Source organism: Esox lucius, chromosome 17, assembly GCF_011004845.1.
Source record: "Esox lucius isolate fEsoLuc1 chromosome 17, fEsoLuc1.pri, whole genome shotgun sequence".
Classification (NCBI taxonomy): domain Eukaryota; kingdom Metazoa; phylum Chordata; class Actinopteri; order Esociformes; family Esocidae; genus Esox; species Esox lucius.
In genome coordinates, this window is record NC_047585.1 from 9612726 (window position 1) to 9636737 (window position 24012).

Here is a 24012-nt window from a genome sequence, read left to right on the forward strand (position 1 = left end):
GCTTGCAATACCAGGGTTGTGGGTTTTATTACTGCTAGGCCCACACAGAAAGTGGGAAACGTGTAGAATCCTGCTTTTAACGTTTACATGACTGAATTTAGATAATAACATCACTTGCCTCTTCCCTTACCAACAGAGACCAGAATAGTATTAGCTAGTGCAGGGTGGTTTGGGGAGGATTGTACTGCCAGTGGCTAAAGTAAGTGTGAGGAGATTACAAGTCGACGCAAACTGATACACGGACAGGCAGGGACGTTTCAGTTGGGGATATCTCATGCACGCAAACATTTTATAGAAAACATGTTTGAAGTATTACCTTAGAATGTCCATATTATCAACCTCAAATGTCATCTGGTAATGTATTCTTGTATTCATGCTGGTAGTACATTAACATTTTGAAATATGGCCTCTATATCAATCATATATATGCGTGACCATGTCTGTTGCTTTGAAAGTGCCTGCTAAATATATTAAATGTCAGTGTCATTAGAAGAGCCTCGATTCTCCATTTACGTCAGTGGCATAAAGGACTCTTATATGTGGCTCTAATTATTCACCACTAGAGGGCCTTGTTTCACTTGCAACCAACAGATCCTGTCCATCTGTGGATGGCAATAATTCAAATGGCAAACAAATGAGTTCAGATGACCCATGTTTTATGTACAACAGTCAAATATTAACCAGATGTGTGCTATAGGATTAGTTGAAAATGCACACAATCTATGATGTCAAGATGTACGTACAAATATTGTTGAAGTCTGCAAATTTTGTTACTGTTTAAAGTGTATATTTATATTAAAGCAATAAGGTATGCGTTGGGTGTGGTACATGGCCATTGCATCATGGCTAAGAACTGTTCTTATGCACGACACATTGTGGAATTAGTATATTGGCAACAGATCACAAACCATCTTATTGCTATCATAAACCTATTAGCACAATGAGAGCAGTAAAAAGTTTGAAACTCTTCGAAACCTAATGGTTTAAATCCTGAATGCTGATTGTCTGACAGCTGGGGTATATGAGACCCTATACCACGGGTATACCACGGGTACATTGCATCTTGGGGGTTAGTAATATTGCCAATATATCACAGCTAAATGACGTGTCCAGACATTCCGCAATGCCTTGGGCCTAAGAACAGTGCTTAGCCATGGTATATTTCCCATATACCACACACGTTTATGCCTTATTGCTGAAATATAACAAGGCTTTCAGCCCATCAAACCGGAATGGGTTCAAACCACTCAGTTAATAAATAGTAAATAGTTAACCTTTGTTTAAATAAATACAAAATAAAATTAATATAGCATAAGACTGAGATTGACCTTTAGAAGCTACAAACATTAAGTCTGTATTGACAGTATGATTGAAAAATACAGGAGAAGTTCTGTCACTTCAACACAAAATGGAAAATGTTAAAGCTGGGATACTCAAATTAAAAAATAACACCCGCCTGTTTCGGTTAAATATGAAATAAGGTTCTGGAGAAATGGTTCTGGAGATATCAATTCAGACATTTAACAAATGTATTTTGAAATGGAGGATCCCAGCTTTAAACATGCCTGAACATCAACAAGTAATTCCATCCAAGGGTTCTGGAAAAGTGGAAAATGAATGCTTGCTGCAGATTGCCAAGTGTACGTTGGCCACCGCCCAGAGCCGTAACTTCCCTACGGCGCCTAGGTCTGCCACTGCCTATGGGTGTGGTGCTGTTTTGTCTACACCAGAGCATTTTCTCAATGATGAGTGGCCTGGCTGAACATCATGCACTTTTCAGTTTTATAGAATTGGCTCTATATTTTCCCAGGGTATGTTCAGTGCTTTTTGATCTTCAAAAAAGTTCTGATAAATCAACTATTATCACTTGTTAGACAAATAGAACTTATCAGTTATTTACAACTCTGGTTCATTGGTCCGTTTATCAATACAAAGTATTTCTTGAAGCCCTTTTTCAGTTTTCAGTGAGGACTTATAAATACAACTAGCCTCTTCGTTCCCTTTGGGAGAGTGCTTTTTCAAAATGTTTCAGTACCAAATGTTATTCCTTTGAATGTAGGACTATTTAAAGTTATCACACACCATTGAGCTTTTGTACAAATACAAAGTACTAAGAATAAATTACCTTTAACCCCCTGCTGTTTGACTGGTAGTGCCTGTGAATAGCCATGTTCTTGGTTTTCATAAATCTTTTGCATTGTAAATACTGTGTATACATTATATTATTCACTATTCCTCTACTATTTTCCAAGTTGTATGTAAGCATTTCTATGATTTTCAGGTTAAATGAAGGTTAGCTAAATAAATAATAAGATTGCTTCAGAGTCAGATTTGTTGCTTTCAGACATGCCTGAAAATACAGCATAGATAGCAGACAGATAGCAGTCAGGATTTTGGTATGTTAGGTGTCACTGGCTGGGAAGAGTGAATAATGCAAACCTAGCAAAGTTTAGGGGAAAGAGGTGTATGAATTACTTATTCCGCCTGTTACCAGACTATGACTCAGCAGTCTAACTTGCTCCAAATCTGGTCTGGGAATCACAGTTTGATGCTGACTACTTTACTAGGTTTCATGAATCTAGCAAATTATCAATAGTAAATTCAGTAATCAAAAGTTGTTCTTGAAATATTATTTTGCATTATTTGTTTTTTATATTACTGCATTTGTAAAGGCCTACAACTATAGGACCATTCAAACTATCAGTTTTTTTTTTTACATTTTATAATGTGATTTATAGTGATATATATTAAAGATAGATACGGGCAGAATGCTCATAATTTGGCACTAGCACATATTGTGTTTCAAATGTGGTGTCTATGCATGGATCCTACTTGGTGTCACTCAGCATGTGGAACCATCTTTAGGACCATTATATCCATTGCTTAACACAGGCTTAAATTATAGTATATACATATTAAATACTAAACATTTAGGTGTTCCAGGCACGTCCAGCTGGGAGGAGACCTCGGGGTAGGCCCAGGACTAGGTGGAGAGATTATATTTTGACACTGGCCTGGGAACGCCTCGGGATCCCCCAGTCAGAGCTGGCAAATGTGGCTCGGGAAAGGGAAGTTTGGGGTCCCCTGCTGGAGGTGCTGCCCCCGCGACCCGATACAGGATAAGTGGATGAAGATGAGATGAATTATTGGATAATTTAAGAGATTTTGTGCACCAGTGATTCATATTTAGTAAGTTTAACAATGTCACGAAAGCTAGCATTATTTTCTAATTTGGTAACGTTAGCTAAGCCAGCAACTCATACAAGAAGGATGAGTTGCTAGCTTAGTTTGTATGTGCTAACAGGGCAGCTGAAGCACATACAAACTTAAATGTATTACTCCAGTTGGCTACTGTAGCTACTGTTGATTTAAGTAGTAGCTACCCGATAACATTATTATTAGTTATTGTGATGGAAGCTGCATGCTGTTGCTGCAGTGCTTACTGTAATGTAATACAGCACTGTAAACAAGTGATAGGTCGTTAGCAAACAAATGGCTGTTTTTGAACTGCTCCTTTTGTGGCGCATTGGGAACTAATTTGCATTGGTGAAAATAGCCTTTTAATTGGTTACTTAATTTCCTTAATTTTTAAGCTCAAACAACGATTATTTCCAGATAAGGTGAAAATGTATTTACCAAATATTGTACACCTTGTACTGATGAATCAATGTGTTTCATGTGTTTTTCCAGTAGGGTAATGTCAGTAAATATATACAGGAGACAATCTAATAATTAGGACAGGTACTGTATGTTGTAGCCAATTTGAACATACATTTCAGGCTCTACAATAATTCCAGCCTATGTTTTCACTTTTAAATTGCATATTTGCACTTTTTTTTATTGTATTGGGTTAGTTTGTTGTTTTAAGCATTTTAAATAAAGAGCCATTTGAGAACCAAATGAATCAGCTCTTTTAGGTCAACTGAGCCAGAAGACCCGGGTTCACCAAAAAGACTCAGGATGCCCATAATTAGCTGTATAATCCATTATATTTTTTTCTGCTATGATATTACTATAAGATTATTATAGGTTTCTTTACTGTTTGTGACATTTAATAACTTCAAAATATCCAACAGGATTTTTTAATTATTATTATTTAATATGTTCATAGTACAGTAAAATCAAGAAAAACGTTTTTCTGCAAAGAAAAAAGCTAATGTATATTATTTTTATGAATGCCAATATGATTCTAGACCATGTGATGTGCTTTTTTAAGTAGTGTACTGTTTTAGATATACAGTATACAGTCAATATTACATATATATACAGTGGGGCAAAAAAGTATTTAGTCAGCCACCAATTGTGCAAGTTCTCCCACTTAAAAAGATGAGAGAGGCCTGTAATTTTCAGCATAGGTTCACTTCAACTATGAGAGACAAAATGAGAAACAACATTCCAGAAAATCACATTGTAGGATTTTTTATGAATTTATTGTTAAATTCCTCTGTAAAATAAGTATTTGGTCATCTACAAACAAGCAAGATTTCTGGCTCTCACAGACGTGGCTGGGTCTTTCAGCATGACAATGATCCCAAACACACCGCCCGGCAACGAAGGAGTGGCTTCGTAAGAAGCATTTCAAGGTCCTGGAGTGGCCTAGCCAGTCACCAGATCTCAACCCCATAGAAAATCTTTGGAGGGAGTTGAAAGTCTGTGTTGCCGAGCGACACAAAAACATCACTGCTCTAGAGGAGATCTGCATGGAGGAATGGGCCAAAATACCAGCAGCAGTGTGTGAAAACCTTGTGAAGACTTAGAGAAAACGTTTGACCTCTGTCATTGCCAACAAAAGGTATATAACAAAGTATTGAGATGAACTTTTGTTATTGACCAAATACTTATTTTCCACCATCATTTACCAATAAATTCATAAAAAATCCTACAATGTGATTTTCTGTATTTTTTTCTTCTAATTTTGTCTCTCCTAGTTGAAGTGTACCTATGATGAAAATTACAGGCCTCTCTCGTCATTTTACAGTTTTTCTCAATTGCTTAAACACTATAACCAGGCTTTTGAACTAAAACTAAAACGCCAGTTTTTCAAAAAGCACACCCATTTCACTAAACTATAAACACTATTCCCTGGTTTTGACACATGAGTCAGATTTGTTGAACTGTTACTGCAAAACTCTACACACAAATCCCTTAATTTCACATTGCCTACACCATGTTGTCATTTAGAAAGCACAGCATTCAATATTGCTCACTCAAATCAGCACAGCTGAAGCTCAATTAGCACACAATTACCCAGGTGGAAACACTACGAGTCAAAATTTATCACACACCAATCAGAACGTTCAATAGATAGATAAAATGGCCAGAGTCAGTTAATGGAGTTTTGGAACAATAGATCCACAGAGAAATGACGGTCGAGGAGGGAGAGGGAGAGGACATGGTCGAGGAGGAGGAGGAGGAGGATGAGGACGTGGTGAAAGAAAAGGAGGAGGACGTGGTGAAGGAGATGGAGGAGGACGAGGACGTGGTGAAGGAGGAAGGCGAGGAGGGAAAGGAGAAAGACGTGGTGAAGGACGAGGTAGAAGAGGAGTAAGGGCAAGGAGACAAGCAGTCTCGGATGAAATTCGAGCCACTTTAGTGGACCATGTTCTTGTCCATGGTATGACCATGAGGGAGGATGGGCAATCCAGCCTAATTTGAGTCGCTTCACCGTCGCCTCCATCATCAGAACCTTCAGGGAGGAAAACAGGTAGGTGTACTTACAGTATGACTGCTCTGTACAGTAACTTTTGAGTGCTGTACTCTGTGCTTTGACATCACATCCACTGTTGTACTATGCTTCTGTAATACTAAATAAATCCATCAAATGTACAGTAATGCATGCTTCTATTTTTGTAGGATACAGAGACGACCATCTGGTGGTGAGAGGTTAAGGCTTTTGTCAGAGGAGCAAGAGAGGGAGCTTGTAAACATGGTCATTGCCAATAATGTAATCCGCCTGCGAGAGATTCAAAGGAGAGTGATTGAGGATAATAATAATTTTCAAGGAATAAATTCCATCAGCCTTTCCATAATTGATCGCATTCTCCGAAAGCAATGGTTCCAGATGAAACAGGTGTACCGCGTCCCTTTTGAACGAAACTCTGACAGGGTAAAAGATCCACGAGTGGATTATGTTCAGGTATGACTTTTGATATTGTATGAAGTATTCTATTGGGTTTTGATGTGTTTTGCAGAGAATCTTTGAGATTGAAGGCTGGCCTGTTCCACCTGAAATTATCTTTGTGGATGAGGCTGGTTTCAACCTCACCAAAAAAAGGAGAATGGGGAGGAATATAATCGGCCATCGGGCTATTGTAAATGTCCCTGGTCAGCATGGAGGGAATGTCACGATGTGCGCAGCCATCAGCCAATGAGGGGTACTCCACCGCCATCCCAGTCTAGGACCCTATAATACTATGCTCCTTCTTGCATTCCTTGACGGTCTAAGAGAGCATATGTTCCAGCTGGACCACAGGGAACCAGCACAACCAGAGCACCCTCACTATGTGGTTGTTTGGGACAACGTCAGCTTCCATCGCGCTGCTCTGGTTCGTGACAGGTTTACCGATAACCCAATATTTTCCAACCTCTTTCTACCTGCATACTCTCTATTTCTTAACCCAATAGAGGAGTTTTTTTGGCATGGCGGTAGAAAGTGTATGACCGAGAACCTTATATGCGTGTTCACCTTCTTCAAGCCATGAAAGAAGCCTGCCTAGACATATCAGTAGATGCGTGCCAGGGGTGGATCAGGCATGCAAGAGGGTTTTACCCCCCCTGCCTGGCTAGGGCCAATTCTTATTTATTTTTTTACTGTGTAGTACTGTAATACAGTAATGAATGAAATGTGCCAATGTAACCATTGGTTGTGTCTTGTGTTCATCTGAAAAGGTTTGTGGCAACATAAATAAACAGTTTTGGAAATGTTGTTTTGAATTTATTACACCAGTGTGTAAAACTAAGTTTTAGTGTGTATGTTGTGACGGCTTGTGTGTCCCGTCTGAGGTCAAAGTTTGGTTTTTCAGCAAGAGTTGATGGTTTTGATATAGTGCTTCATTTTGCCCTGAAAATTTGAATTGTGTGAGAAGTTATGGATTTGTGTTTACTGTTTTGAGAATACGAGGCATAGGTTCAAGAAATGTGTTTAAGCAATCGAGAAAAACTGTAAGTGGGAGAACTTGCACAATTGGTTGCTGACTAAATACTTTTTTGCCCCACTGTATATATATTACATAATCCATTACATTGAGTAAAACCAGACCTTGATAACTTTATTGGTCATAATTTACTCATTCATTTAAAAACTGCTATTCCACTGAACACCTTAAAGCGGCACTGTGTGAAATCCTGCCAGCAATTACACCACTTGTATCCTCCTTGTTTTCCTTTATGGAACGAGAACGTTACAGTACTAGCTAAACCAGGGTGGTTTAGTTTCGAGGAATAGTACTGCAAGTGTCTAAAGGGAGTATAGGGAGATTTCAAGTAAGTGTAAACTGAGAGACGGACCAGCGAGAAAGTTTAAATGGGGAATATGTCAGTCATTCAGATTCCTTTTGTAGATTTTTTTTGTTGAAACTTTAAATAAAAACCTTAACTGCAAATGTCTACTGTTAATTTTCACTTATTTATGCTAGTAGTACAGTAGAAATCTTACATATTGCCCCTTTAACTACATGTATACAATATCTAAGAGATGGGCCAATACATCACTATTTCAAGTAAGTCTCTAATCTGTTTTCAATTAATGATCCAATTAGAACCACACACAGGCACACACACCTTAAATAAGCTCTCTCACAGGTGTTTGACAGAGGGACAAGCCAGCCATCCACATGATACACCACCATTCAAATGTTTGGGGTTACTTAAAAATGCAACTTTTTTGTCCATTTGAATAACATCCGTTTGATCAGAAATAGAGTGCAGACATTGTTGATGTTGCAAATGACTATTGTAGCTGGAAACGGCTGATTTTTAATGGAATATTTACATACAGTGGATATAAAAAGTCTACACACCCCTATTAAAATGCCAGGTTTTTGTGATGTAAAAGAATGAGACAAAGATAAATCATGTCAGAACTTTTTCAGCTTTTAATGTGACCTATAATGTGAACAATTCAATTGAACACCAAACTGAAATCTTCAAGGGGGAAAAATGAAAAATAAAAACCTTAATAAACAAACTAAACGTTAGACAATCTACTTCATTTGACAAATCATGACAAATCTTTATTATATGAAAATCATAATGGACTATGATTGAAGTTCTAAAACCATGGCCTGCTGAGTGAAATACTGATTATATTATTCAGATGTTCTTTTCTTGTGGCCCGTAGTGTTTAATTTAGAATCGGTTATGATCCCCATTTTTCGTCAGGGGGGTGGGTTAGGTAGGTGAAAGGGGGCTGTAAGGACAGCTTGCACCTCGGCCCGGCATCACCACAGTACATGTTCATAGTGTTTATAAAGGATAAGTGTTATATTTAGTCTAAATGCAAGGTATCTAATTGTAATACATTATTTTGTGCGTGCGTGCGTGCGTGCGTGCGTGCGTGCGTGCGTGCGTGCGTGCGTGCGTGCGTGCGTGCGTGCTCAAACGTTTGCATTTCTGCTCCCCATGGCTCTATCTAGTCTGCTCAGTGCATCCACATGAGAGTTAACTCATTGACTATTTATACACAGACACTGATTGCAATTTAAAAAGCCACAGGTGTGGGAAATTAACCTTTAACTGCCACTTTCACCTGTGTGTGTGACATCTTGTGTGTCTGTAACAATGCCAAACATTCAAGGGTATGTAAACTTTTGATCAGGGCCATTTGTGTGATTTCTATTATCATTATGATTTAAAAAGGAGCAAAACAACTATGTGATAATAAATGGCTTCATATTATCACTATCATTAAATAAAATAACGTGTTTTTTTTTTGCATGATCAGTCATATTTTCAACATCAATGTATATATTGGCGTTTTAATTCTTATAATTATACCCTAATTCTTATTATAGGGAATAACACCCTTTGGAAAATGAGTTAAAACGTGATATTCACTGGAAACTTATTTTTCTAACTTTAATATACATCACAAAATCCTTTCGAAAAAATAATATGAACTTAACAAGGACTGCTTAATAAACCATTTGTTTACTTGCTGCTGACCCAAGTGCATTGGCAGAAACTCCAAAAGTCTCACCAGGGCTACCAACATTCCTGACAGCACCCATGCTTCCCAACGACAATGTTATGTGTAGCCCACTGAAATCTACCTTTCTTGTTAAATGAGAGCAATACATTTACATTTAAATAAATCCGTCAAATTAGATTTGAAATGTTTTTACGTACAATAGTAAGTAATAAGAATAAGGCTGTGCATATGATAAAGTGAAATTTCGATTTGTGATATATTTCTGCCCATTCAAATCCCTGCATGCCTGTCGACCAACATATTTCTGGCTACGCCTGTTTTACCTGCAACTCCCTCTCGATAAAAGCGTCAGCTAAAAGACTAAAACGTAGCTTAAGAGTAGTTGGTTCAGCTGAAATGTATCAAATGAAGTGGGCAGCCTAACTTTCAGCGCAGGCATTTGATGGGTCTGAACACTGACTTTGAGTAATTTATATTTTACATCTGTCTGTAGCTGCACACAAGAAAAACTTGTACTTTCAGTTCATTCACACCTAATAGTAGGCGTGGTTTGTGGTTCAGGGTAGGGCAAGGTCATATTAAATTGCTCGTACAGAACACCTGTACGGATCTAGGTAGGGACCGTCGCACTTTGGATTACTTCTGGAAAAATGTCTTTCATGACAATGGATCCGTTGAAATCGGCCATATCGATAGGGAATGTCGACGAGACATCTCTTGCTTTGCCGTCTGATAACCAACTTCGGTCCAAACAACAGCGGGTTTTGGATCAAGTGCAAACGATGAAGAGGGGAAAGTCGAAGTATGGTAAAAATGGATCTCTGTCATCGCCAACGAGTAAGGATTCTTCTTATTACTATAACTGTTGTCGCTAATTATGTATATGCTACTATTTTGAACAAAAATACTATTCCGGGCGGTCTACTCAGATTTGTTGCAGATGGTTGGTTTCTACACGCTGTAAAGACATTCGGTTTGGAATTACACGATTTACGTATTCATTGTCGACCATGAAAGCGCAATACCAAAAAGTTACTAAACTCTTGTAAATTATGTTAGGTAAAAAAGAAAATCCATATTTGACATGTTTAGTTCTTCTAATGATGCCTCCAAGATAATTTGTTGTATAAACTATATAAAAACGTATCACTATCAAGGGCGTATGTTTGTATTGTATCCTGGAAATCTATTCACCAGAGCTTGCAAAATAAAAAATAAATTAAGCTAGTTCAGAACAGAACATGTAAAAACCTACATCAAATAAGCAATTAAACTAACTGAAGTAATAAAGCCAAATGAGTTAATAAATTTTGTCATCTAGCAGACACACCCTGATTAACACACAATACATGGCGTAGATGGATATTTCCATAGTCCAGATCAAAATATGATATTGCATAAGGTGTGGTATGAATAAAATAACATACCACAAGTCCCGAGGTTATATATAATTTGGAATGGGGCAGCATGGGATGGAAGCAAACAGCTGTGAACCTTTTGTCTGAAGTTCATAAGGGGAACAGGCATTGTCCTTTTGAACCGCTCCTTACCTTATCAGGCTAACTGTGTTTAGAGAACCCTAACAGAGGCTGCATTGATTGCATATGATTTGTAGACAGTTTGACCTTTCTGAACTCTAGTTGTTTTGAAATGTTCAATACAATTTATGGACTAGTATGCACCAAAACCTTTATTTTTGTCCGTAGCTGGTTCTCTAGCTTATTTTCAAATGGGGTGCCAATCTGGTTTTCAGCAACTTTTTCCCATGACTGATGATAAACCTGTGTTCTTATGTTTTCTCATTGAGTAACCATAATATTTTTTTATAAAAAATTACATTTCAATACATATAGATCTGACTGTATCACAATATACATTGTATTGATACCAAATATTGTGATGATATTGTGTCTTGATGTCCCTGGTAATTCCACCCTAAATTGAAGTTTGGGGACTTGCTTCCAAAAGCTCTCATTTTTGTCACACCCAACCAATTAATAATTTTGCTCACACCTACTATTTTATAGTGGTAGCTAACATTGTCACAGATTTTACAAGTCGTTTAAGATCTTTCCTATTTCTCTCCTCAGGTCCCCAAAACATCAACATATTCTCTGAATCCGTAAAGTCATCTTCCAATCTCAATGGAAATGCATTCTTTAATGTTTCAGCTGGTCATAATACCCTCTCAAAAACGGTAGGACTTTTTTCACATACCACCTCACTTAGACATTTAAATACTGTAAAGGTGGTGGGGGAAACTGTCCCTATATTGTTTGTCCCCCCCCCCCCCCCCCCTATTGATATTTATCAGTACATTATTTATTGGCAATTACATTTATTTCCATAAAATCACTTTTGTGGCATTATGAGTGAGATGTATTTGATAGCACTGCCATTGTCATGGGAGAGTAAGTATTATAAGGGAATGGTAACGTAATGTTATGTGAATTGTCATGGGAGGCTGGTCTGAGTCAGGTGGAGCCTGCTACTGGAGTTGACTCACTGTAAAACATTCACACCTAAAAAGATTAGGTGTGAATGTGAGAGACTTTCATCATTTCCCAACTGCTGAGAAGAAAAGTAAGAGTTATCCTACTGTCATGACATCTGACTCATGATCGTAATAAATACCTTGATGAGGCATGATGTGTAATCTGGTCCATGCCAAGTTTCTAGCCAACTGACTACTTGGTTTTTATGATTAAAGAAAATAAGAGCTCCAGATTGACACAGAAAATATTCTGTAGATTACCAAGTAAATCTAGATTGAACCGTTGGAGTGGATAGTCGGGGGTCTGGTATGTACACTGAACAAAATTATAAATGCAACACTTTTGGTTTTGCCCCCATTTATCATGAGCTGAACTCAAAGATCTGGTTAAACGTGTGCTCTGCCTATCACACGTTTTACCTTTCCATATCAATCGATTAATAAATGACATTCCACAGTTCTCAACCTCCTAACAGAGTGGCATACAGTAATTAATGCAAAAAAAATACCTAACCCTCTATTATGCTTAGAGATGAAGTTGCCATAACGATGAAGCTTTCTAAAGTATTGGCTAGCATTTACAAAATGTCCTCGTCCTGCAGCTCATCAAAGAACAGAACACAGAGGGGCTTAGGGTCACGGCCTCCAAGGGATCGACAATCAAGAGGATCGAGGGTGGCACCCGCCAGTGGAAGAGGCACACAATAGCCATGGGACAGAACAACAGCAGCCGCAGTGTGCCAGAGCTGGGCCGCAACCCCGCCAGTACTCTCCCAGCACAGCGTTCCAAGCCAGCGGGTTGGCAGACCCAGCCTTACAGATCAAGCATCATTCTGGCCGATAGCGGCCGTGGACCAGTCCTCACCAACGGTTTTTCTCAGGGCACATTCATCAGCAACGAGCTGCATCCTAAGAGCAGAAAAATCATTGGCACGAAAAGTAGCCAGGTTACCAGCACTCAATTTCCTAATGAGATGGTATCCTCGAGCCTGTCCGTGGGGGAGTCTAAGAATATAAAAAGCAAGAGTGATTTTGGGTGAGTGGAATATGAGAAATTGTGTAAACGCCGATTTGATGAATTGCCTTTGAAATGTTGGGGAGTTCATACATGTACACTACCGTTCAAAGGTTTGTGGTCACTTAGAAATGTCCTTGCTTTCCATTAACACACAAATGAAATGAGTTTGAATGAGAAATATAGCAAAATTAATAGGAAACATATTCACTGACAAGGTAAAAAAAATCATGGTTTTTTTTAATAGAAATAATAAATGTGCCCTTAAATTTCCTTTTGTCAAAGAATCCTCCATTTGCAGCAATTTCAGCCTTGCAGACCTTTGGTATTCTAGTTGTCAATTTGAGGTAATCTGAAGAGATTTCTCCCCATGTTTCCTGAAGCCCCTCCCAGAAGTTGGATTGGCTTGATGGGCGCTTCTTACGTGCCATATGGTCAAGCTGCTCCCACGACAGTTCAATAGAGTTGATATCCGGTGATTGTGTTGGCCACTCCGTTATAGACAGAATTCCAGCTGTCTGTTTCTTCCCTAAATAGTTCGTGCCTAGTTTGGAGTTGTGCTTAGGGCCCTTGTCCTGTTGTAGGAGGAAATTGGCTCCAATCAAGCGCTATCCACATGGCATTATAAAGTGATAGCCTTCAATCTTCAAGATCCCTTTTACCCTGTACAAATCTCCCACTTTACCACCACCAAAGCACCCCCAGACCATCACATTGCCTCCACCATGCTTGACAGATGGCTTCAAGAATTTCTCCAGCATCTTTTAATTTGGTCTGTATCTGACAAATGTTATTTCAATATTTTTCTTTCCTGTGTCTGTGTTCTTTTCCCAATCTTAATCTTTTCTTTTTATTGGCCAGTCTGAGATATGGCTTTTTCTTTGCAACTCAGCCTAGAAGGCCAGCATCTCAGAGTCACCTCTTCACTGTTGACGTTGCTACTAGTGTTTTGCCGGTGCTATTTAATGAAGTTGCCAGTTGAGGACCTGTGCGGTGTGTTTCTCAAACTAGACAGTCTAATATATTTGTCCTCTTGCTCAGTGGTGCACCGGGGCCTCCCACTCCTCTTTCTATTCTGGTTAGCCCCAGTTTGCACTGTTCTGTGAAAGGAGTAGGACACAACGTTGTACGAGATCTTCAGTTTCTTGGCTATTCTTCACATGGAATAGTCTTAATTTCTCAGAACAAGAATAGACTGAAAAGTTTCAGAAGAAGGTTCATTGTTTCTGGACTGGAATCAAACCCACAATTGCTGATGCTCCAGATACTCAACTAGTCTAAAGAAGGCCAGTTTTTCTAATGATCATATAGCCTTTTATTATTATTATTATTATTATTAGGTGTGACATTTACATTTGGGAACTTTTTCTCTGAACCACAACTTGCGGTCAAAGGAACTCTCAATGCAAATGAAACTGGTCATCCTTAGGCTGCAAAAAAAGTCCATCAGAGAGATAGCAGGAACATTAGGAGTAGCCAAATCAACAGTCTGTACACTCTGAGAAAAAAAGAAGACACTGGTGAACTCTGTAACACAAAAAGGCCTGGATGTGCACAGAGGACAACAGTGGTGGATGATTGTAGGATCCTTTCCATGGTAAAGAAAAAACCCTTCACAACATCCAGCCAAGTGAAGAACGCACTCCAGGAGGTAGGCATATAATTATCCAAGTCAACCATGAAGAGAAGACTTCATAAGAGCAAATACAGAGGATTCACCACAAGGTGCCAACCATTCATAAGCCTCAAGAATAGAAAGGCCAGATTAGACTTTGCCAAAAAACATCTAAAACAGCCAGCCCAGTTCTGGAACAGCGTTCTTTGGACAAGATGAAACTAAATCAACCCATAACAGAATGATGGGAAGAAAAAAGTATGGAGACGGCTTGGAACGGCTCATGATTCAAAGCATACCACATCATCTGTAAAACAGTGGCGGGAGTGTGATGGCATGGGCGTGCATGGCTTCCAATGGCACTGGGTCACTAGTGTTTAATGATGATGTGACCGAAGACAAGCAGCCAGATGAATTCTGAAGTGTATAGGGATATATTGTCTGCTCAGATTAAGCCAAATTCAGCTAAGTTGATTGGACAGCACTTCACTTTACAGATGGACAATGACCCAAAACATACTGCGAAAACAGTAAGCAATGGCTGAGTCAGTCACCTGATCTCAACCTGACTGAGCATGCCACAATCACTTGCTTAACAGAGAACTTAAGGCAGAAAGACCCACAAACAACTGAAGACCGCTGTAGTAAAGGCCTTGCAAAGCATAACAAGGGAGGAAGCCCAGCGTTTGGTGATGTCCATGCATTCCAGACTTCAAGCAGTCATTGCCTGCAAAAGATTCTCGACAAAGTATTAATAATGAACATTTTATTAATAATGATTGTGTTCATTTGTCCAATTACATTTGAGCCCCTGAAATAAGGGGACTGTGTATGAAAATGGTTGCAATTCCTAAACGTTTCATACAATATTTTTATTCAACCCCTTGAAAGAAAGCTGAAAGTCAGTTGTTTAATTTCAAATCTGTTGTGGTGGCATACAGGAAAATTGTGGAAAATTGTGTCAGTGTCCAAATATTTCCGGACCTAACTATGTTACTATTTTTATTTTTACTAAACAGGATGAACAATAATGGTCAGATTGCTGATATTACCATGAAGGAGGCGGTGGAGTACTTGTCCAGTGGAGATGTTAACTACCAGCACTGCGGAGCCTCTTTTATCCAACATTCTACCTTCACTGAAGAAAAGGCTAAACAGGAGGTAAAGGGACACATCTGGGTCTCCATTACCCGGATTAAATGAAACTGGCCTTTCCTGAGTTAAGAATGTCACAGCATTATGTGTCTCTCAGGTTTTGCGGTTCAAAGGCATTCCTCCTTTGGTGAACCTGCTGAAGAGTACCAGTCCCCAGGTCCAACAGACAGCTTCCGCCGCTCTGCGGAATCTGGCCTTTAAAGATCCGGACAACAAAGAGGAGATCCAACGCTGTGGGGGTATCACTGAGGTCCTGACCCTGCTCCGAGAGACAAACTGTAGTGAGACACAGAAACAACTCACAGGTAGATACCATCGCCCTGTTTGTATATGCCACCCAACTCTCGCTAATTACATCATGGATGCCTTGTAGATGTGTATATGAGCATGATCCTGTAAGAAAGAAAAAAGAGGTATTGTACCTTTCTGTTGCCAAAACACATGTATTTCTTAAATGAAATGTTTATGTATATAACTGAATGAACTGTCAATAAACACCATCAGCTCAGTCTGAACCGAACCATCTGTCAAGTCACAGATGTTGTCTGGCCTTTGCACTGCGCCAAATCACAATAGGCTCTGTTCTTGAGGTTAAGTCGGTCTGCTCTCACCATTGTTGTCTGCCAGAGGCTGTCACCTGACTGGCTCTAATGTAATCAAATATTTCCCTTGGTTCTTGACTAGCAACAGCAGATACAGCAACTAGACACATTATCTGTGCATTACAATGGCAGAGTGATGTGTAGCACTAACAAAAGCATTTCTTGTCTACCTGGGTCATGGAGACTTAAAAAAAAAAAAAAGCTACAGCTTTTGTTCTCTCATTATGTAACTGGAAGTGCCCGTCGTATGTTCTACATACACTGCAAAAATGTTGGAAATATTCAAAGAACTGAGACATTAAAAATGGTGTTCAACTATACAAAACAACTAATTGACCTTAGTAGGAAACAAAAATAATCTATGAAACCATGCTCAGATATTTATCAGTGTTTTTTTTTATTTTTTAACCGCAACTTTGTGCCGCGGCATGAGAATGCCCTGTCTCTCTGTATGTGTAATGTACCTACCACTTTGGGTATTGTTAGTGACTGCTGTATGCAAATAAACTATTTTCTTGTAGACTTTAGGCTTTCCCAAAAGCCTTCTTGATGATGTTAAAAGTGGTCACCTTGAAAGTGGTCTCCTGATTTGGTTTAAGCATAGTGGCTTAGATTATTTTTTTTTTCAATTTACAAGGTTTGCTTTTGGGAGCACAAACCCGAAAACACTGAAACCTTAAACAAAGCATAATTTTGATGACAAAAAATGAGTCAAGCTATATAATTTAAGAGGCCCGAAAGTCGAGCTGTCACATGGAAAGCAGATATTGTAGCAGCTATTTGAGCAAGTGCTACCTCTGCTGCTGGTGAAATCTGGCTCTTTTGTCTTCAGGTCTCCTTTGGAACCTGTCATCTGCAGACAGTCTGAAGCCAGAGTTGGTACGGTGTGCTCTTCCTGTTCTGATGGACACCGTGATAGTACCCTACACGGCAGGAATGGGCGAGACCAGCAACCAGGACCCAGAGCTCTTCTACCATGCTACGGCCTGCCTACGGTATGACGCTGCAATAAATTTTATAGAAAAGGAGTACCCACTGCAAATGTATGTGTACTGCCAGTTAGCCAGGGAATGAGCAAGGTAGCAGTGTTAGGGGCTAATTAGAGCCCAGGCACTACCAGCCCTTATTTTGGCTTTGTTTGAGGCACTTAACAAAAATTGACCTGTGTCCAACTCAGCCATTTAACCGGTGTCTGTCTCAGAGGATTGTCTATTGTGTAGCATGTCTTCCACTGTCAGATCCCTCAAAGATGTCTTGACCTGCCTTCATCTGATGAATGTCAAGACAAGTTTAACTAGATGTTTACTCTGACTGTCCCAACAGAAACCTAAGCTGTGCGAAACAAGGCAACCGGCAGGCTATGCGTAACTGTCGAGGCTTCATAGACTCCCTAGTCAGTTATGTCCAGGGTTGCGTGGATGCCGACAAGCCTGATGACAAGGTGACATTGATTTACTTCTCAGTGAAAATTAGTAACGTTATGTTAATACTAGGTCATCCTTAAGCAAAATACTTTTGTTTTGCTGAAGGATGTTACCTCCATTGCTTAGAATTTTTGGTATCCACTTTTGAACTTGGTGTTGGATAAATCATTATGTTTTTACAGTGCCTTGCAGTATTTAAACCCCTGAGCAATTCTTGCATTAGTAAATTTCATTCTGTTTGGTAATTTATTTTGAAACACTCCGTTATTGTTAGGCGAAATTGGTTGTGGGTTGGGAAATATTTGTGAGAAAAATTTACTGAAATATGTTACTTGCATTATTTAATCCCCACACATTGGTAGACTCCTTTTGGTGTAACAGCTTTAATTATTTTGGGGGGGTGGGTATGTAACAGCTTTGCGCACACTATCTGAGTCTGGAATATATTTCAGAGTTCTGAATGTGGTGCCAATTCATACCAGAGTGCATAGTCCACTTCACCTTGCATAGGCTATTATGTGTGAACAGCCAGACATGTGAGTAGTATGTCACCCCTAAGTAGCACAGCTTTGCTTCTGCCAAAAGCCAACCATCTCACTAACCCTGACTGTATCTACAAACTGATCTTTTTAGGGGCTATGGTTAAATTCATTTAAATGAAGGGAAGCAAGGCGAGTGAGTGGCTCATTGGGCAATGCTTGCAAGGTGAAGAAAAAGTTCAGCTTTTCCAAACTTTATGCAAAACGCTCAAGCTAATCGCTGAGGACTGTCCAATCAGTGGATTTTTTTTTTTTTAACTGGCTAGTGGCTTTGCTCGAAATTCTTTACCCAACTGAACTTGCTGTTATGATGCCAGCAAATTATTTTGTGTATCATGCTGCAAATTCCGTTCCCATCCATCTGGCATAGAGCCTATAACAATGTATTTTTATTTAGTTTCCCAAAAAGCCAGGAGTCTGGCAGAAATAGATTTTGTTTGTAGAGCGCCATAGCAAGCATGCTAAACATGTTATGGAGGAGTCCTTCCCTATCAGTTAAACACATTTCCATGGTAGTTTGTGCTAATTTTAAGAAACTAGTTCAGTATATTACTTTATTTAAAATATATATATATATATATATATATATATATATATTTGAAAGTGGAATAACTACTGACATGCAGTATTCGCCAATACAGCTCTGATCAGGATAAAAGACTGTTCGATGTTGTGCCGTGTTTTGCACTGCACAATGATTCAGTGCTCTTGCTGTTTGTAGACAGTTGTTACTTGCGAATATTTCATGTGACATTGAAGTGTCATTCATATTAATGTGGATGAACGCCCGTACTGTAGCATTGTTTTAAATGTCCACGAAGGCAGAAAATTAGGTTGTAATTCGGTCAGGTTTACAGGATATTTAATGGATTACATTAATTCATCCAAAGTTAAATGGTTTTCATTTTGTGTGCTCAAAATGGCAGATTTCAGTAAAATACATTTGTCAGAACCTAGTAAAGAACAATTAAGCTGCTTGTTGTCCAAGGAAAGGACTGCGTTGGATGACACCATGGCCATGGAGTGCCAAACCTGCCATAGCGTGCTGTAATATCTTGGAAGGGATGCTGCTGATGGAAGTTGAATGTCCTTCAAAGCATTAATTTTTTTGCAGACTGAATCAGTCTTTCCTACAGTAATTACTTGTATATTTCTCTGTCTTGGGGAATGGGCAGTGTTAGATTGCTCCACACACTTTACGTTTTGACCAAAAAGCTCTATCTTGGTCTCATCTGATTGGCATCTACACTTATGCTTTCAGAGTTTTTTTGAGTAACGGCTTCTTTCTTGCCACCCTTCCATAGAGGACAGTGTTGTGCCGAACTTTTAATATGGTTGACTGACACTGAACTCAACCTCCTTTTTAAGTGATTATTGGCCTCTGTAGCTTCCAATTACTGATTATTGATCCATCAGGGCTCACGGGGATATCTAAACACTTGGATATTATGTTGTACCCTTTTCCTATTCTTTGCATTTTATATTACTTTATTTCAAATTTCTTTAGAATGCTTTTGGTCTTCATTTACTTACAGATGCATTGCCTGACCAATGGTCCTTGTTACAGCTAATTTAATGGTTACCTAGCTTTGTCCACATTAGGGCAATTTATTCGGTCTGTGTTTACTAGGTGCTTCCACAGCACATGGTTTGAATCATATTAAAAGCAACATAATTCAGGTGTGTGTGTGTGTGTGTGTGTGTGTGTGTGTGTGTGTGTGTGTGTGTGTGTGTGTGTGTGTGTGTGTGTGTGTGTGTGTGTGTGTGTGTGTGTGTGTGTGTGTGTGTGTGTGTGTGTGTGTGTGTGTGTGTGTGTGTGTGTGTGTGTGTGTGTGTGTGTGTGTGTGTGTGTGTGGGGTCAGGACATTTTGTCCCCACAACTATACTAAAACCTGAACCAGGTGACTTGTGGGGACATTTTTCATGTCCCCACATTTCAAAAGTCATTTTCCGGCTCAGGGTTAAGTTTTAGGGTCAAACTTACAATTAACTTTAGACTTAGAATTGGGGTTTCTTTAAGGTCCAGGTGTTGTTGGTTAAGTTTAGGGTTAAGGTTAGCCATTATATCTAGGTAAAGTTTAGCCATAAATGTTACTTTATTGAGGTTAAGGTTAGGGTTAAAGTTAGGGCAAGGGAGCATGGAATTTAGTTTTTCTGGTCCCCACATTTCACAAAAACAAACGTGTGTGTGTGTGTGTGTGTGTGTGTGTGTGTGTGATAGGGGTTACACTGCAGAATAATGCCAAACTGAGTAATACTTTGTATGTTTCTCTTTGCTAGTCTGTGGAGAACTGTGTGTGTGTCTTGCACAACCTGAGCTTTCAGCTGGAGAATGAGGCCCCGACCCTGTTCAGCAAGATCAATGCTCTGGCAAAAACCACATCCAGGGCCAACGCCCACGGTGACGTCGGCCCCATTGGCTGCTTCAGCCCACAGAGCAGTAAGGTCCTGGAGCAAGAGGTAAGGCACACAAACCAAATTAGAGACATCAATGGATTCTGTAAATAATAAAAACAATGTGCTGCACGTTATTTAATAATATAGTACACTTCATTAAAAACAGCTATTTCATGAACTTTCATCAAATACCTGACTTATTAATCACAACTTATAAAACCCTGTCCTAATTTTTCTCCTGCAGAATCACTTTGATTTCCCTGTAATGGAGGACCCGAATCCTAAAGGAGCGGGTTGGCTGTTCCACTCCAAGACCATTGAGAGTTATCTGTCTTTGCTGGGTTCGAGTCAGAGAGATGACACCCTGGAGGCCTGCTGTGGGGCCCTGCAGAACCTAACTGCTAGCCCTGGCATTGTACGAACAATTCTTGTCATGATTTATTTTCACACCAAGAGTGTTTAACGCACCAGTTGTGTGCGGAAAAACAATAATTATTCCGTCTTTAAACTTTACATTGCCCTAATAAATACTGGTCTTATACCCTTTTTAAGGCTTTTATCTCTGTGTCCCAGGTATCAAGTGTGATTAGCCAGAGCATCGTGCGGAAGCTGAATGGCTTGCCTCAAATCTCTCCTCTGCTGCAGTCCTCCAACCTCGGCCTCCAGAAGACCGCTGTGGCTCTGGTTGGAAACTTGACCAAGAACCCGGGCCTTCAGAGTAAAATAGGTGCGCATAGATATCAGTAGTCCTTTGTTGAATGGATGGAACTGTGGATTAATATTTTGTTTTTAGCTGGGTTTACAGCCACCTTTGTTTATACAGCTGCGTTTGTTTTTCCTTGTTCAGTAAAGGATGAAGATTATAGATATGTTGGTTTGTAGCTCACGTTTAAAGAATAATTGGTAGTGGAATTTAATTGGCCTAGGAAGGGGGTGGCCCTTCATTCCCGGCAGGAATCACTCCCCAATCCCTTTCTGTTCAAACCGGGGAATGACGTTTGGTTAGCAAGTAACCTAAAGCATTTGGATGTGCCTGTTGCTTCTTGCATATATGATTGCCTATAAAGTGGTGGTGCAGTCTACTACCAAGAGCACACATCCTGCAGGGTCAAATTAGCTAAAGGAATTTGCTGTTATTTCCTGAGAGGATTAAACAATTAAAAGCAAATACTTACTTTACTCCTGGCCTACAGTTGCCGTAGCTTTTCAAATGCTGTGGATGCCATGTTGAATGAGCTACAGGTTGTGGAGTGCATTTAATGGAAGATATTTATCTAATGGTGTGTGCGTCTTGTCTGAAGCCCGACAGACTCTCCCGGATCTGGTTGGCATCCTCCACTCGTTGTCCAAGGAAGAGACTGATTCGGATGACACCCTGGCCATGGCATGTCAAACCTGCCATAGCTTGTTGATAAAGGAGCCTGAGATGGGGAAAAACCTACTCACTAACACTGTTGTCAACACACTTAATGATCTGAGCAAGAACAGGTACAATATTTTCAGATCTCCTAAAATAAATACAATCTCAGAAAATCCTGTCTCTTGTAATCAGTTTTTCTGCAGTACCTTATGTTCAAAGTTTTAAAACCCATTTATGGTCTTACATAAGGAAATAAAATCTTTTAAGAAACATCAAGAGAAACACTTTCCCGGTATCGCAGACACACATTAAGCCTAGTCTAGGACTACAAAAACAAGCTCACTTTAGTTTTCTATTGAACTTTTTTTCTAGACAAGGTTTCATCCGTGTCTGCGAAACTGTCCCTTCATGTTTTAGGCAACTGAGACCTGATCGTTCTCTTGTATTACATTAGAAATGTGTTTGTGAGTTGGACCTGTGGCTGAAAAGTAGCCGTTTTGAATCATGGGGTGGGTGCTGAAAAAAACAACACTTGTTTTAATTAATTGGGCGTAGGTTTCACTCATCCTTTCATTAGACACTCTCATCCGCAACTTCTTTAGAATACTCTCATACCTTTGGGACCTTAACCCCAGAACAGGAGCGTTGCACTGCAGCTTGAATCTGTGCTTGTCTCAACTATGTGTTTCATATGTTTTTTCTGGAGGACTGAAAACAGAAAATATTCTTTATAAAGTTTCGCTGAAGTTACATTAAGTACCCTGAAAGTGATTCTATGTAAAGCTGTTGTGGGCAGCCTGTATGGGGAGTTTCCAACCGAGGAGAGGAGACCGAGGTTTGAGTCTAATTACTCAGTACATCTTACAGAGATTTTGCTCTCTCTTATAAGGCAATTACCAAAGGCCAGCAAAGCAGCAGGAGTACTCCTCTACGGTCTCTGGTCAGAGAAGGACATACAGAGCTTTCTTAAAAAGGTATGATTTCAGTTTTATTAAGATGCAACATATCCCTGTTGCATTTTATTTACCAATGTTACAAATGATGTTACCGAGTTTTGCATCGGAGGGTATTGAGAAAAGGATCTGACTAGGCAGGCTCCGTCAGGTGAACGACAGTGATCTGTGTGGTGATTAATCACACGTTGCCCAGAGCACAAATGTATGACTCATTGTGGCTGATGTTGTTTTCAGTGGCTCTTTCTCAAGTTGAAAATGCAGTGTAGAGATACACACTATCTGGGTGGGTATGGGTGTGCCGGTCTAATGTCTTTTCTCCTAACTATGAACCTAATCCACGCCCCAGTCAGGCATGTAGTTGAAAACTGAGGAGAGATGAAAGGATTAGAGTAAGTTTAGTCTGCTGGGAGAATGGATATTTTGTTCATGTGGCTCTACCAAGGAATGTAGGGGTGCAGGTTCACATGTGTGTTAGGCTCTTACCCACAGAACCAGGACATCTTACAGTTACTTAATCTCATACAACCATAGTTTTGCCTAGATCTCGCATGTCAGTTTCACTTGCAGTGAGCCAAGAACTTTTGCTTGTTGTTGATCAAGGGGAGTAAAGTCATTAATATGGGATCTTATGTTTGTTTAAAAATGTGTCCCACAGCAAGGAATGAACAAGAGTTCTTTTGTGAACGACATCACCAGCGTGGCTCACAGGTCTGTGCAGGTCATTGAGTAACAAGACAGCCGGGAAAGCTCTCGCATCACAATCTTCTGATTTACTTATGGACTGTTAATGGACCACCATGCCTGCTAAAGTACACATTGCGCTTGGCTCATCTGATCTTTTTAGGAAATGTTTGCTATGGATTTTAATCTGTTTACTGCTGACTACCGTGTGTGTGTGTGTGTGTGTGTGTGTGTGTGTGTGTGTGTGTGTGTGTGTGTGTGTGTGTGTGTGTGTGTGTGTGTGTGTGTGTGTGTGTGTGTGTGTGTGTGTGTGTGTGTGTGTGTGTGTGTGTGTGTGTGTGTGTGTGTGTGTGTGTGTGTGTGTGTGTGTGTGTGTGTGTGTGTGTGTGTGTGTGTGTGTGTGTGTGTGTGTAATAGAAATCATTAGTTTTTGTTTTGCACTGTAAATTTGATGGGGCCATTTGTGAAGTTCAAGCTTAGGCCAATAAAAAAAAAATGCTCTACATAGCTTCATGCAATAGAATGTTATGTTTTCGCTGGCCTCATCAGATAACCTGGCACATATTAGCCCTGTGTTAAAATCACCAGATGACAGTGATTATTCCCTGCAAGCAATTCCATCATCC

At 39.7% G+C, this 24012-nt stretch overlaps 1 protein-coding gene and 1 long non-coding RNA gene across 2 annotated transcripts; both read left to right on the top strand.

Moving 5' to 3' along the window:
- Window positions 1-5482: 5482 nt before the first annotated feature.
- On the top strand, window positions 5483-6921 carry LOC117592948. The gene is made up of 2 exons (XR_004574691.1): window positions 5483-5704; window positions 5854-6921. It is a non-coding gene; the product is annotated as an uncharacterized LOC117592948 (long non-coding RNA).
- Window positions 6922-9506: 2585 nt separating this feature from the next.
- Window positions 9507-23660, top strand: pkp1b (plakophilin 1b). The gene is made up of 13 exons (XM_010899252.5): window positions 9507-9985; window positions 11239-11345; window positions 12245-12678; window positions 15292-15433; window positions 15525-15732; window positions 16862-17024; window positions 17353-17470; window positions 20273-20452; window positions 20634-20804; window positions 20963-21116; window positions 21691-21877; window positions 22639-22723; window positions 23361-23660. Exons 1-13 carry the CDS (start codon window positions 9799-9801, stop codon window positions 23433-23435), a joined length of 2211 nt encoding a protein of 736 aa, XP_010897554.1. The 5' UTR covers window positions 9507-9798; the 3' UTR covers window positions 23436-23660.
- The last annotated feature ends 352 nt before the right edge of the window (window positions 23661-24012 follow it).

What these genes read in the sequence shown, in the direction of transcription:
- pkp1b (XM_010899252.5), top strand. Translation starts at nt 9,799, where the DNA reads ATGTCTTTCATGACAATGGATCCGTTGAAATCGGCCATATCGATAGGG. An exon ending in ATAATACCCTCTCAAAAACG is followed by an intron (nt 11,346 to 12,244) that starts GTAGGACTTTTT and finishes CTCGTCCTGCAG; the next exon opens with CTCATCAAAGAACAGAACAC. An exon ending in GTAAGGTCCTGGAGCAAGAG is followed by an intron (nt 20,453 to 20,633) that starts GTAAGGCACACA and finishes TTTCTCCTGCAG; the next exon opens with AATCACTTTGATTTCCCTGT.